The following is a 13,566-nucleotide window of genomic DNA, read 5'->3' on the forward strand; positions in this document are numbered from 1 at the left end:
TCCCAGTAAATCATTTTGTGCAAATACTTTAAGCAGAGTAGCAGAACGTCTTAAATAAAGTTAGAAATATATTCTAAAAACGCCTTTACCTGCCTGTAACGTACTTTTCGGGCCGTCAGGCTGAAACCCCGTCCATGCGAGGACACCTTCAAGTGAATAATTGGAATGTAGCCCGTAATTTTTGTAGAAACATCGCACAGTTGAAAATGTGTTCCCCGACAGGGACTCGAACCCGGGATCTCCTGCTTACATGGCAGATGCTCTATGCAGCTGAGCCATCGAGGACACAGAGGATAGTGCGACTGCAGCAGGACTTATCTCTGGCATGCTCCCCGTGAGATTCACATTTCCAGAGAGTTTGAGCAATGGTGAGCGCATCCGCACTGAAGATGATCATTAGCCGGTAAGCCTTATCTGTATGAAGATGGTACCTGTCCTTTCGGACATGTTCGAAAGAACAGATGACATCTTCATATAAAAATTGAAAGAACACGCCACTCGTCAGTAGTACGGCACCAGTGAAAAGGCAGTTGATGTCCTGGTGTTGACGGCAAAATATTCTTTGAATGGCGATTGCATAGCCCGGCTTCTGCTAATCACCAACAAAATGTGAGAGAGAATTCGGTGTGTTCATTTAATGGTGATTCGATGGCAGGTGTAGATATGACCGGAACGGGTCATTTCACATCGTCAAAATCTTACCAGTATTCTACAGCTGGAGCCGCTTCTCGCTTCCTGTTTTCTCCTTCTTCCTATTCTGCCATTCTCCTCCGTCTAGTCCTCTCGCAGCCATCGCGTCCCAGCCATCTCAGCTCCAGCTTCTCCTAGGTCATTCATGCTTTCTTCATTCCACTGCCACGCTTTCTTTTGCCATCTGCCATCGTCCATCGTTTCCAGGTATCCACACCATTTCGGATGTTTCATCTCTAAGGTGTCTGTTTATTATTTATCGACACTCATAGCCTTTCTTATGACGGTATTTGTTAAACGGTACAGCATGGAGATGCCACAACTTCGTCTCCGGAAGTCCGCCTCTAGCGCGAGCAACTTTTTTAGCTGACGCCTCTCTGTTACCTGTGTTTCTGATCCGTACGTAAGCGAAGTTTTCAACAACTGAATGATGTATCATCAGTTTAGTTATTTTGTTATTCCAGAGGACTTGAGTTCAGTTGTCGTGTGGCCCTCCTGCCTTGCACTCTTTTATTATTTATATTAGCTCCACATTTTTCGTTTCATGACGTCATAATCCCCAGATACTTCAGATTCACGTCCCCTGAGCTTACTGGCGCAACCTCCAAATCCTCCATGGTATTGTCGCCAACATTCAGAAATTCGGTTTTTGTTATGTTTATTGTGACCCCCCATCTTTGATTCCTCATTTAACTTCCGAGAGTTAAACAAGCTTTTTTTAAAAATATACGGAGGTGAGTTAGTGGTTCCCATTCACTACATTTTAAATGTCACAGTAACAGAAATTGTTCTATAGAACAGAAGAATATGTCAAGGAGAAACTTTTTCAGTCGGTTTCCAGATTTTACTTTGGTGTCTACCAGACATTTATGTCACTGGGCAAATGACTGAAATGTTTGTTGTTGTTGGTGGTGGTGGTGGTGGTGGTAGTAGTAGTAGTAGTAGTAGTAGTAGTAGTAGTAGTAGTAGTGTGTATAATTAATAATAGCTCAGCTTATTAATACAAAACTTTATCTCAATAACCTCCTTAGCCCCAAGTGCAAGCGACCTCTATTTTTGCGAACCAACCAAACCTTCTCGCCCCATACACCTACGTATATGCATGTCAGCTCGTTACGTACTGAAACAATGCCGGTGCAAGAGGAAGGGGGAAAATAGTAACCGAGAGGCAATTCGTCAGTGTTGACCTAAAAAGAGAAACACAGGATTATAAACCATTTCCAATTCTGGCCTGATGTCCACATAACCTGCTGCCTCTAGCTGTGTTTCCTACGTAGTCCAGTTTTGTTCAGTAAAACTCGTCTCCATTTGAAACTGGTGTGATGGATTTGTTTATGTAGCTCCCGAAAGACAATTGTGCGTTGCAACTGTTCCAAAGTTTTCTACAATGTCTGACGTAAGTCGCGTGATATAAGAACTGCTGCATCGCGGTGCAGGCGGCACGGGCTATGACGGTGCTGAAGCTACTGGAGTTCCGGTTATTCATCGTATTTTACTGTCAGTGTTAATACATACCAATAAAATGAATATCGCAATAGATTAATATAGACCCGCTGTATCGAACAGAAACTTAACATTAGGATTGGTGATCATGAACTCAAGGAATTCTGCTACCTCGGCAGCAAAATAAGCCATGATGGGCGGAACAGACTAAGAGAAGGCTACTAGTCTCAGACACAGGCCTCAATTTGAGGGAGAAATTTCTATGAATGTTCGTTTCGAGCACTGCATTGTATGGCAGTGAAACGTGGGCTTTGGGGAAACCGGAAAAGAATAGTCAAAGCATCTGAAATGTGGTGCTACAGGAAAATATTGAAAATTAGGTGGATTCATAAGGTAAGGAATGAGGAGGTTCCCCAGAGAATCGTAGAAGAATTAAATATATGGCAAACACTGACAAGAACAAGAGACGGGATGGTAGGACATCACGGAATAACTTCCATGGTACTTCAGCGAGCTTTAGAGGGTAAAAACTGTAGAGGAAGATAGGGACTGGGATATATGCAGGAGACAATTGAGGAAGTAGGTTGCAAATGTTCCTCTAAGATGAAGAGGTTTGCAGAGGACAGTAATTCGTTGCGAGCCTATTAATACGATCAGAATACTGATGGCAAAAAAGAGTCGAACACAAGAGAAAATATGCCTGGCTGCAGTATACCCTGCATAAGATGAACCACAGCTTCATGTGACTCTGTTAACAATCGCCTTGGAAGGACCTAAGGAATTTTTCATCAACTCTAGAAGAGCGCGTGGCCGTACAAACAGCGGCGCACATTTTTTTAAATTAGTTTACCTCAATCCTTCCTGAGGAATGGTTGGTACGATCGAGTACTCGTCATTCCTTGTGCTGTTTACCTCCGATTGACAGGTGCCATTTTCACAATGTTACGAGCAACTTATCTATTTGCTTGCTAGTGCAGTCCAGCCCACCTTCGTTGTAACTCATAAATTACAAACAGGTCGTCAAATGGAAGGATAAGACATTTATTTTTCAGAAAAAAAATTTAGTGTGTCATGTCCATCACTTATTCACATAAATATACAGGGTGTTACAAAAAGGTACGGTCAAACTTTCATGAAACATTCCTCACACACAAAGAAAGAAAAAATGTTATGTGGACACGTGTCTGGAAACGCTTAATTTCCATGTTAGAGCTCATTTCATTACTTCCCTTCAAATCACATTAATCATGGAATGGAAACACACAGCAAAAGAACGTACCAGCGTGACTTCAAACACTTTGTTACAGGAAATGTTCAAAATGTCCTCCGTTAGCGAGGATACATGCATCCACCCTCCGTCGCATGGAATCCCTGATGTGCTGATGATGCAGCCCTGGAGAATGGCGTATTGTATCACAGCCGTCCACAATACGAGCACGAAGAGTCTCTACATTTGGTACCGGGGTTGCGTAGACAAGAGCCTTCAAATGCCCCCATAAATGAAAGTCAAGAGGGTTGAGGTCAGGAGAGCGTGGAGGCCATGGAATTGGTCCGCCTCTACCAATCCATCGGTCACCGAATCTGTTGTTGAGAAGCGTGCATGAACGACATGTTGTGTCGTACTTGTAAAGGCACATGTTCTAGCAGCATAGGCAGAGTATCCCGTATGAAATCATGATAACGTGCTCCATTGAGCGTAGGTGGAAGAACGAAACTAAAATGAGCTCTAACATGGAAATTAAGCGTTTCCGGACACATGTCCACATAACATCTTTTCTTTATTTGTGTGTGAGGAATGTTTCCTGAAAGTTTAGCCGTACCTTTTTGTAACACCCTGTATACTGCTCCTTATAGGAGGAAGAATCACCAACGATCAACGGCGTGGAATTGCATAAGCTAATGAAAACCACTGCATTAAAGGTAAGTAATGTGTATCTACAGAACACGTGGCCAGTAACTACACAATATCAGATTATTCTCTACATTGGCAAAAGATTAGTCCCCCATTTGGTTTTCTGGTAGGGGTCTGTACAGTGAGAGTTAACCACGAGAAAATAAAAACTGAGTAACGAAAGGTTAACATAACAGCGAGGAAAGAAATTCGAACGTGGTTGGATAGTTACAAAACCTAACAGTAGCAGAAAATTGTATAAGGTGTGCAGGATTCGTTGTGAAGAGGAAGATACGTTAGAGAGAGAGTTACTTTGAACAGTTCAGTGTTCACAGATTATAACTAAAATACTGGGCATAGCGGGTGTAAGAGCAGATATTTCTATATGCGATACTTTAATGTGTACCCGTTTGAGAGTGTTTGTTATTTTATCTCCGTGCTGAACAGTCTTCTCACAAACGTTTCACAAATTTTACGATTTAATGTTTTCTGCACAGTCGTACTGCACAAGCTTCACCTGCACCTGTCAGTATAGATTCAGTTTTGCATCGATGCGTTCACAATTCAACACTTGACTTGCTGCCCAGGTGAAAATAAACATAAGTGGTTTGCTCTTGTCATAACTACATGGTGGTGCTAACCAATCTTGAATTACATGAGTTGCAACGGTTACAATTATTAGTCTTCAAATGATGTAAATACTGATGAAATATTGTTCAGTACACCGGCCTCAAACACCTATAAAATATGTGTGATTATACCCGCTACACCCTGTATTGGTGAAACCGTCAACCCCAGCGGGTACAACATATGGGGTGCATATGTGTGGCTGTTTAATGTTGTGTCTGCAGTTGAATTCTCACATCTATAAATGATTAATCATTGACATCCTACAGCTAGGGATCACCATGAAATGAAGTATCGGGTCGTAGTTACACTTCACTTCAGCTTAACAGGTCAAACCAATCATTCTTTTCGTAATACTATTAGAATGAATTACAACCGGATACTATAACCTGTTTGTTCTATAAAAACTTGTAGAATGCAAAAAATGTACAAATATGAAATACGCATTATCTAATTATACCTTACGTGAAATTTAGAGATTGGTAGAACGTACGTTTGACTTTAGGCCGCCTGCCACCGTTATTAGAAGGATACAAAGATGGCTGATACTGATTAGCGGTGAGAAACAAAGGACTCACAAGCCGGCTGACATTCTCAGAAGAAAAAAAAAAAAACTTACTGCACAAGCAAAGGGAACTCGACAAATTTATTGTGAGTGTTCCCCTGTCCGCCGAACTGGAGTGCACATATCACCTAACGAAGCACGGGCAGTAGTTTTACAGCACACATGATCTGATCGCTGGGGCTTTGGCCACTGTGGAGATGATGTACGTGACGTACCTGCTGTCTACTCACTGGACGCAATATGCAGTCCGAAAACTCCTGGGACTGAAGTCATCTCAGTACAAAACATATCTGTTTGCCCACTGGCCAGGAACAGAAATTCGAATGAGGTCTTCTCCCGTAAAGAAGCACTTTAATGTGTGCCTGACTTCACAGAAAGCTAAGGAATAGTCACTCGAGTAAAAAGAATAACAACTCTGTCTCAGTAAAGCGACTAACGCTCTCCCCGAGTCAAAAGTAAGTAAAATTTGAACGCCAGCTCCTCCAGTGTGATTACTGCCAGCGAAATCCCTTCTAGCGACCTTCGGAGGCCAGTACCCTTGATCGCTGCCTGCATGAAAGTAATTTTCTCCCACCACATGCGGCTACCAACTCGGACAAGTCACGTTTATCTTTACGTTTGCGCTCCATGCGACGAATCCCAGATGCCATCACGAAAATATTTCCTCCCATTAAAAGGTTCTTGAGTCTGCAAGCCAATCACCTGAAACTTATACTCCTTTCAGAACAATTTCTTAATGGTGTGTCTGCAGTTGAATTCTCACATTTATAAATGACTAAACTAACCCCGCCATTGACCACCTTCAGCTAGGGATTGCCATGAAACGATGTATTGGGTCGTAGTTTTACTTCACTTCAGTTTAACACAGTTTCTGAAAGGCTATATTCCCCCTTCTTAACGCGCCTCTGGTTTTTTCGACTTCAGGGGTGCCCCGGCAATTTTCGTGAGGAAATTCAACAGAGGTCAGCTCCCGAGCATCGTTAGTGACCCCACGAATAGCTTCACATTAAAATGCACTCCCTTCGCATTCTTCCATCCCCTACGCTCTTTCTCCAGGTAAACTATTCAGAAATTTTTTCCTGTCTTCAAATAGCACCTTCCACCCGCCCCGCCCGCACTACCGGGTTTCTGTCGCGTCTAGTATCATAAACAACAGCCACCACGCATTGTTCTGTCAGGACAGTAAAAAATTTGCCGCTACAGAATACGAGAAGATGCTTCGCAGCTCTTACTTAGCTGACTGCGACATCAAAGGAATGCGAGATTACTTGGCACTTTCTAACAATACCCAGTCCTAAATAACTTCCAGAAACGCATTGTTATTACGTTTCGGTAGACAGTAACAGACAATGAAGTGATTAATATCATTTTGCTTCCAAAATGTGATCTAACGTACATATAAATCTAAATATAATAATAATAATAATAATAATAATTCTGCCCGAACTGGCCATCAAGGCCAAACGGTACCGACCGGCCGCCGTGTCATGCTCACCACACTGGGGTCACTGGATGCGGATACGGAGGAGTATATGGCCAGCACACTGTTCTCCCAGCCGTATGTCAGCTTATGAGACGGAAGCCGCTACTTCTCAAACAAGTGTCGGCAAGGGTGCCCGAGCGGTTCTAGGCGCTACAGTCTGGAACCGCGCGACCGCTACGGTCGCAGGTTCGAATCCTGCCTCTGGCATGGATGTGTGCGATGTCCTTACGTTAGTTAAGTTTCAGTAGTTCTAATTTCTAGGGGACTGATGACCTCAGCAGTTAAGTCCCATAGTGCTCAGAGCCATTTGCACCATTTTTTTTTCTCAATCAAGTAACTCGTCAGTTTGCCTCACAAGCGCTGAATGTACCCCCCTTGCCAACAGCGCTCGATAGGCTGGATGGTCACGCATCCAAGTGCTAGCCAAGTCCAACAGCGCTTAACGTCGGTGATCTGACGGGAACCAGTGTTTCCACTGCGGCAAGGCCGTTGGCACATATGAATCTATAGGAGTATTAAAAGTACAATGGCAAAACCCTGCCACCTTCCAAACTGTTGTCGAATCTGATATACAAAATGCTGAAATCGGTAATTTCGTAGTAATATCTAGGTGTACCAGCCCCCTTCTCTCTCTCTCTCTCTCTCTCTCTCTCTCTCTATCTATCTATCTATCTATCTATCTATCTATCTCTCCCCAATTTCTTAAAAAAAATTCCGTTCTGATTAAGATTTGAGGAAGGTTACTCATGAATACTCAGCGATTGCCAGAACATAATCATCTCGTAGATATTGTCAACGGAGAACTCCTTCGATTTACTGGCTGAAAAGAAGCAGTTCTACAGTTATCCTGCACCTCGGGTAAGGAATGAAACGTGTTGTTGTTGTTGTTGTTGTTGTTGTTGTGGTCTTCAGTCCTGAGACTGGTTTGATGCAGCTCTCCATGCTACTCTATCCTGTGCAAGCTTCTTCATCTCCCAGTATCTACTGCAACCTACATCCTTCTGAATCTGCTTAGTGTATTCATCTCTTGGTCTCCCTCTACGATTTTTACCCTCCACACTGCCCTCCAATGCTAAATTTGTGATCCCTTGATGCCTCAAAACATGTCCTACCAACCGATCCCTTCTTCTAGTCAAGTTGTGCCACAAACTTCTCTTCTCCCCAATCCTATTCAATACCTCCTTATTAGTTACGTGATCTACCCACGTTATCTTCAGCATTCTTCTGTAGCACCACATTTCGAAAGCTTCTATTCTCTTCTTGTCCAAACTAGTTATCGTCCATGTTTCACTTCCATACATGGCTACACTCCATACAAATACTTTCAGAAACGACTTCCTGACACTTAAATCTATACTCGATGTTAACAAATTCCTCTTCTTGAGAAACGCTTTCCTTGCCATTGCCAGTCTACATTTTATATCCTCTCTACTTCGACCATCATCGGTTATTTTACTCCCTAAATAGCAAAACTCCTTTACTACTTTAAGTGTCTCATTTCCTAATCTAATTCCCTCAGCATCACCCGACTTAATTTGACTACATTCCATTATCCTCGTTTTGCTTTTGTTGATGTTCATCTTATATCCTCCTTTCAAGACACTGTCCATTCCGTTCAACTCCTCTTCCAAGTCCTTTGCTGTCTCTGACAGAATTACAATGTCATCGGCGAACCTCAAAGTTTTTACTTCTTCTCCATGAATTTTAATACCTACTCCGAATTTTTCTTTTGTTTCCTTTACTGCTTGCTCAATATACAGATTGAATAACATCGGGGAGAGGCTACAACCCTGTCTTACTCCTTTCCCAACCACTGCTTCCCTTTCATGCCCCTCGACTCTTATAACTGCCATCTGGTTTCTGTACAAACTGTAAATAGCCTTTCGCTCCCTGTATTTTACCCCTGCCACCTTCAGAATTTGAAAGAGAGTATTCCAGTTAACATTGTCAAAAGCTTTCTCTAAGTCTACAAATGCTAGAAACGTAGGTTTGCCTTTTCTTAATCTTTCTTCTAAGATAAATCGTAAGGTCAGTATTGCCTCACGTGTTCCAACATTTCTATGGAATCCAAACTGATCTTCCCCGAGGTCGGCTTCTACCAGTTTTTCCATTCGTCTGTAAAGAATTCGCGTTAGTATTTTGCAGCTGTGACTTATTAAACTGATAGTTCGGTAATTTTCACATCTGTCAACACCTGCTTTCTTTGGGATTGGAATTATTATATTCTTCTTGAAGTCTGAGGGTATTTCGCCTGTCTCATACATCGTGCTCACCAGATGGTAGAGTTTTGTCATGACTGGCTCTCCCGAGGCCATCAGTAGTTCAAATGGAATGTTGTCTACTCCCGGGGCCTTGTTTCGACTCAGGTGCCAAAACTAAAAAAAAAACTGCTTTTCGACGTTACTCATCAAAATTCAGGTTGATTTGGAAGAACTTACCTGACCACATTCGTATATAGTGTTCGAAAATTGTACCCACGGAGGAAAGTTTTGTGAGACAGCGACCGGTGACAGTCTCTTGTTCGGCAGACGCGGACTTCTGGAGGGCTCGCGCCCGCGAACAGCTGGAGACGACGCTGGAGCGCGAGCCGCTGCGGCAGGTGGCGCGCAGCGCGGTGCTCTTCCTGGGCGACGGCATGTCTGTGCCGACGCTGGCCGCCGCCAGGATCCTGCTGGGGCAGCGCTACGGCCTGCCCGGCGAGGAGGCCCAGCTCAGCTTCGAGCGCTTCCCCTACGCCGGCCTCTCAAAGGTACGTTCGCCCTCCGACTCTCAAATCTACTCTGCTGTACTTTACGGCTGGTCAGTTCACAACTGCGTTTAGTGCAACGACTTGCTCTCCACCTAGACTTCCGTTCCTGCTCTGTACCAGCTCCTAGACCTCCTCACATCCGTCGAATATCTTCCCCTTTCTAGCATCTGAGTCCAAACATCCTAGAGCAGTGATATTCAGCATGTGCGCTGCAGGGCTCTGCTGCACCATGAATGGCAGCAGGGTCACTGTGGATTCGTTTAGAAGTTAGTGCCAAGGAAGACAGTTGTAGGAAATTCCATTTTTTGTGTCAGCCTTTGTGACCACGGAGGAATTTCACTGCAGTCATAACTTGAAAGCTGTACTATCGCCCTTTAGACTTGGCACCAGCAGTGACTGCTGTCTTTTCAAACTGTTATTTTGTGACTTTGTTATAAACTTGATAAAAGCGAAAACTATAGCCAACTTTTTAAATTTGTCAAGTGGAAGAAAAAACTGAGAACGTTATAAGGCCAACAAGGAAAGTAGTAACGAGGGTAGGAAAAAAATGTTCAAATGTGTGTGAAATCTTATGGGACAAATGTTCAAATACGTGTGAAATCTTATGGGACTTAACTGCTAAGGTCATCAGTCCCTAAGCTTACACACTACTTAACCTAAATTATCCCAAGGACAAACACACACCCGCATGTCCGAGGGAGGACTCGAACATCCGCCGGGACTAGCCACACAGTCCATGACTGCAGCGCCTAAGACCGCTCGGCTCATGCCACGCGTCTAATGAGGGTAGAAAAGACAGGTATAGTAAATACAACGATAGGTACGTACGAGGGGCGTTCAGTAAAACTCTTTCCTGAAAGCAGGTTGGTTTTATTCAGGATTACAGTGAATCATAATATTCCCCACTCTCGTGACTACAGAACCCTGTTTTTCAACATAATCTCTGTTCAGTGCTATGGCCTTGCGCTACCTCAATGGGAGGGTCTGTGTGACCGCATGGTATCACTATCCTGGTCGACGTCAGACCCAACGTCTTGCTGCATCAATAGCCTCCCCATCTTCCAAGTACTGCTCCACGCGGACTACATCCTTCCTCGGACCAAACACATGGAAGTCGGAAGGGGCGATATCCTATGAGGAAAAACGGTCCAACGAAATTTTGGAAGGCCCACCCTCGTGCACAGACTTGTGTGTGGCGTTGCGTTGTCATGCAGAAGTCAGTTTGCATTTCCGGGGCGACGAACACGTTGAAGTTGTTCCTTTAGTTTTCTGAGGGTAGCATAACAGAGTTCAGAGTTGATCGATGCACCATGAGGGAGGACAACAAACAGAATAACCTTTTCATATACCCAGATGACCGTCGCCGTGACTTTACCAGCTTAAAGGTGTGGCTTTGAACTTCAGAGGATAGGAGGTATTGCGCTACCTGTGAATTACCGTTTAGTTTCCGGTTCGAGTGTTATGAATAAGTGTTTTAGACAACAAATTGTCGCGCAAGCAGTTTCCACACAGACGGTCCTTCGTTGGTCAATAAGATCTTCTGTTACGAGGCGAGGAACCCACCGGCCACACACCTTCGAGTACCGCAACTGGTGGAACAGTGCGTCAGCACTATCAATAAAGACGTCCAGTTGTGCAAGGAAGTGTTTGATTGTGACCGCCGATCACCTCGAATGGCAATGTTTGCACGTTTCAATACTGCAGGAGTCAAAGCACTGCGAGGCCGGCCGGCACACTGCAGATCGGACAGGTTTGCTCGACCTCGTTGCTACGCTGGCAGACGTCTTGCTCAACTACTCACCGTGCTTTTGTTCATTGGCACATCTCCGTAGACATTCTGCAAGCACCTATGAATATCTGCAATGATCTGATGATCCGCCAAAAGAAACTCAGTCACAGCTCTCTGCTTGGAACGCACCTCCGTTGCAAACGCCATTCTGAAGATAATGTATAGCGCCATCACCAGTCGGAATTTCATAAAACTATAGTGGCTGAAACGGGGATATTCCACGATGTCGTAGAAAAAAAATTCGGCGTTTTCTCAATCGAAATTGGCCCAGAAAAAAAATGCTGCTTTTCTTACGGAACGCCCCTCGTAGATTTTTGTTTCACGTCCACTGTTGTGAACAATTATGAGCGCCCGCAGTGTATTTTGTGCTTGAAAGTATTTTCTTTTTAGTGTTTGCTATCTAGCAAATTAAAGAGAGTTTTTCTGGGAGACTGAGTTAAATGAGATAACAAAAATCATCATTTTTAAGCAGCCGAAAATCCAAGCGTCGCACAACGTAACTCACCGAGTTAGAAAATGTGTAAAGCCCGTATGATTTATGAAGAACTAATTCTACCCCGTGCTTATGACGTGGCCACCAGTACTGTTGGAGAGTGCATGACAAAACGGCTTTTGCCCATTCCTTTGTCTGATACTGCAATTAGTCGTCGAATCCAAGATTTAGGAGAGTATCTTTATCAACGATTTACAGCACAAATTAGAGGGGGTAATATGCGTTTGCAGCGTGATTAGGCCATTGATAGCAATAGAGAGCTGATAACTTGCCGTATTTTACGAACAACCGTATAAGACGCTACGAACTATAAGACGCATCTTAATTTTTAAGCATTTTTTAAATAACATTATCATTTTTATTATTAGACTGCAAAGCCAGATTAAAAACGTTCTTAGTTTATGAAACCAAACTGATCTTTACAATCCCTGAAAATCGTCATCTGAACTCTCTTCTTCTTCTTCTTCTTCTTCTTCCTCCTCTTCTTCTTCTTCTTCTTCTTCTTCTTCTCCTTCTTCTTCTCCTCTTCCTTCTTCTAGGAAAGAGTTGTTCTCTTCATATGTAAGTTGACTTTCACTGCCATCGAGAGCGTTACTTATGCCACACTTCTTGAAAGTTTCAAGAGTAATGTCTACTCTCATTCCAGAACACGACTGTTCTAACCACTGACACACTTACTTGATTGTAGGTCGTTTGAAAGCTCCGTTCCACGTGAATTCATGTTGGGTTTCATTCGTTATCCATTTTTTACAAGCCTTTCTCACATACACTTCAATGGGTTTTTTATCGAGACATCAAGAAGAGTCAGTTGTGAAGTAAGCTCTCCCGGAATAACAGCAAACTCTGTCGTTCCCTGCCTCAATTTCTCTTTCACAAAAGTTTTCAGATGGCTAGTAAACTCATCTAGAAAAAGAAGAGAACTCCTCCTCAATAAATGACCTTTCCTTCTCTCCCACACTCTGTTAGTCCTTAATTTCACATCTGCCTATTCCACCCAACCCTTGTCATGTACGTGAGCAGCAGCAGCTAGTGATATTTCAAAAGGTTTTTTAGTGCTTCAAAATCTTCATTGGATTAAGTTTAATACCGTCAGCACAATATGAAAGTGTAGCGCATTTTTTTAATGTCCACTTGCTTTAATAGTTACAATTTTAGCACCTTTCATGGCAAAAGTTCTGTTACTCGGCACAGCAAATGACACAGGAGTTTCGTCCCTATTTTCTGTTTGGTTTAGTTAAACACTGATTTTCCTTTCGATGTTGAATAATAAAGCGATGGAAGGATAATATTATCTCTTCATACTCTACTGGCATTTTCTGAGATATTTTGGTTTGGGTTCGCATGATAAGTTGTTGGCACTTCATAAACCTGTAGTATCAACCACCACCACCCTTAAAATCTGTTACATTCCACTGTAGCGTTGGCCTACGAGCGTATGTTTGAATCATTTTATATTAATTCCATCGCCTTTTTGACGGTGTCCTTGAACCCATTTCATTTCAATAAGTCATCTTCTAGTAGTGCAAATTTTGCATTCCGTCCTTTATTTGTACATTTAGTCTTCTCAATTTTTCAGTTCTACCTTACTGGCCCGCCAATCACGAATGGTTTTTTTTCTGTTGGTGGAGGGCCGAAATGCCGCTCAGCTACTCAGTTTCCATGTTCTTCCGTACACGCTGTTACTTTCAATTTATACGCCGCATCATATGAATACATTTTACTTTTTTCCATTACGAAAGTAGCTACTAACGAAAATATTGTCCTGTTACCGGTAACTCCAATCACTTTCAATTCGAGTTCATTGGTACCGTAGACTGCAATAACGCATCATAGGCT

General features: G+C 43.1%; 1 protein-coding gene and 1 pseudogene across 1 annotated transcript in view; one reads left to right on the top strand and one right to left on the bottom strand.

The window, feature by feature from the left end:
* Positions 1 to 13,566, top strand: part of LOC126176064 (membrane-bound alkaline phosphatase-like) — a 178,437-nt gene that overhangs the window by 107,736 nt on the left and 57,135 nt on the right. The window contains exon 3 of the mRNA XM_049923197.1: positions 9,228 to 9,448. Coding sequence (XP_049779154.1) covers positions 9,228 to 9,448 — 221 coding nt within the window. The remainder of the gene's footprint in view (positions 1 to 9,227; positions 9,449 to 13,566) is intronic.
* On the bottom strand, positions 7,076 to 7,193 carry LOC126177708 (5S ribosomal RNA; annotated as a pseudogene).

Source organism: Schistocerca cancellata, chromosome 3, assembly GCF_023864275.1.
Source record: "Schistocerca cancellata isolate TAMUIC-IGC-003103 chromosome 3, iqSchCanc2.1, whole genome shotgun sequence".
In the NCBI taxonomy this organism is placed as follows: Eukaryota; Metazoa; Arthropoda; class Insecta; order Orthoptera; family Acrididae; genus Schistocerca; species Schistocerca cancellata.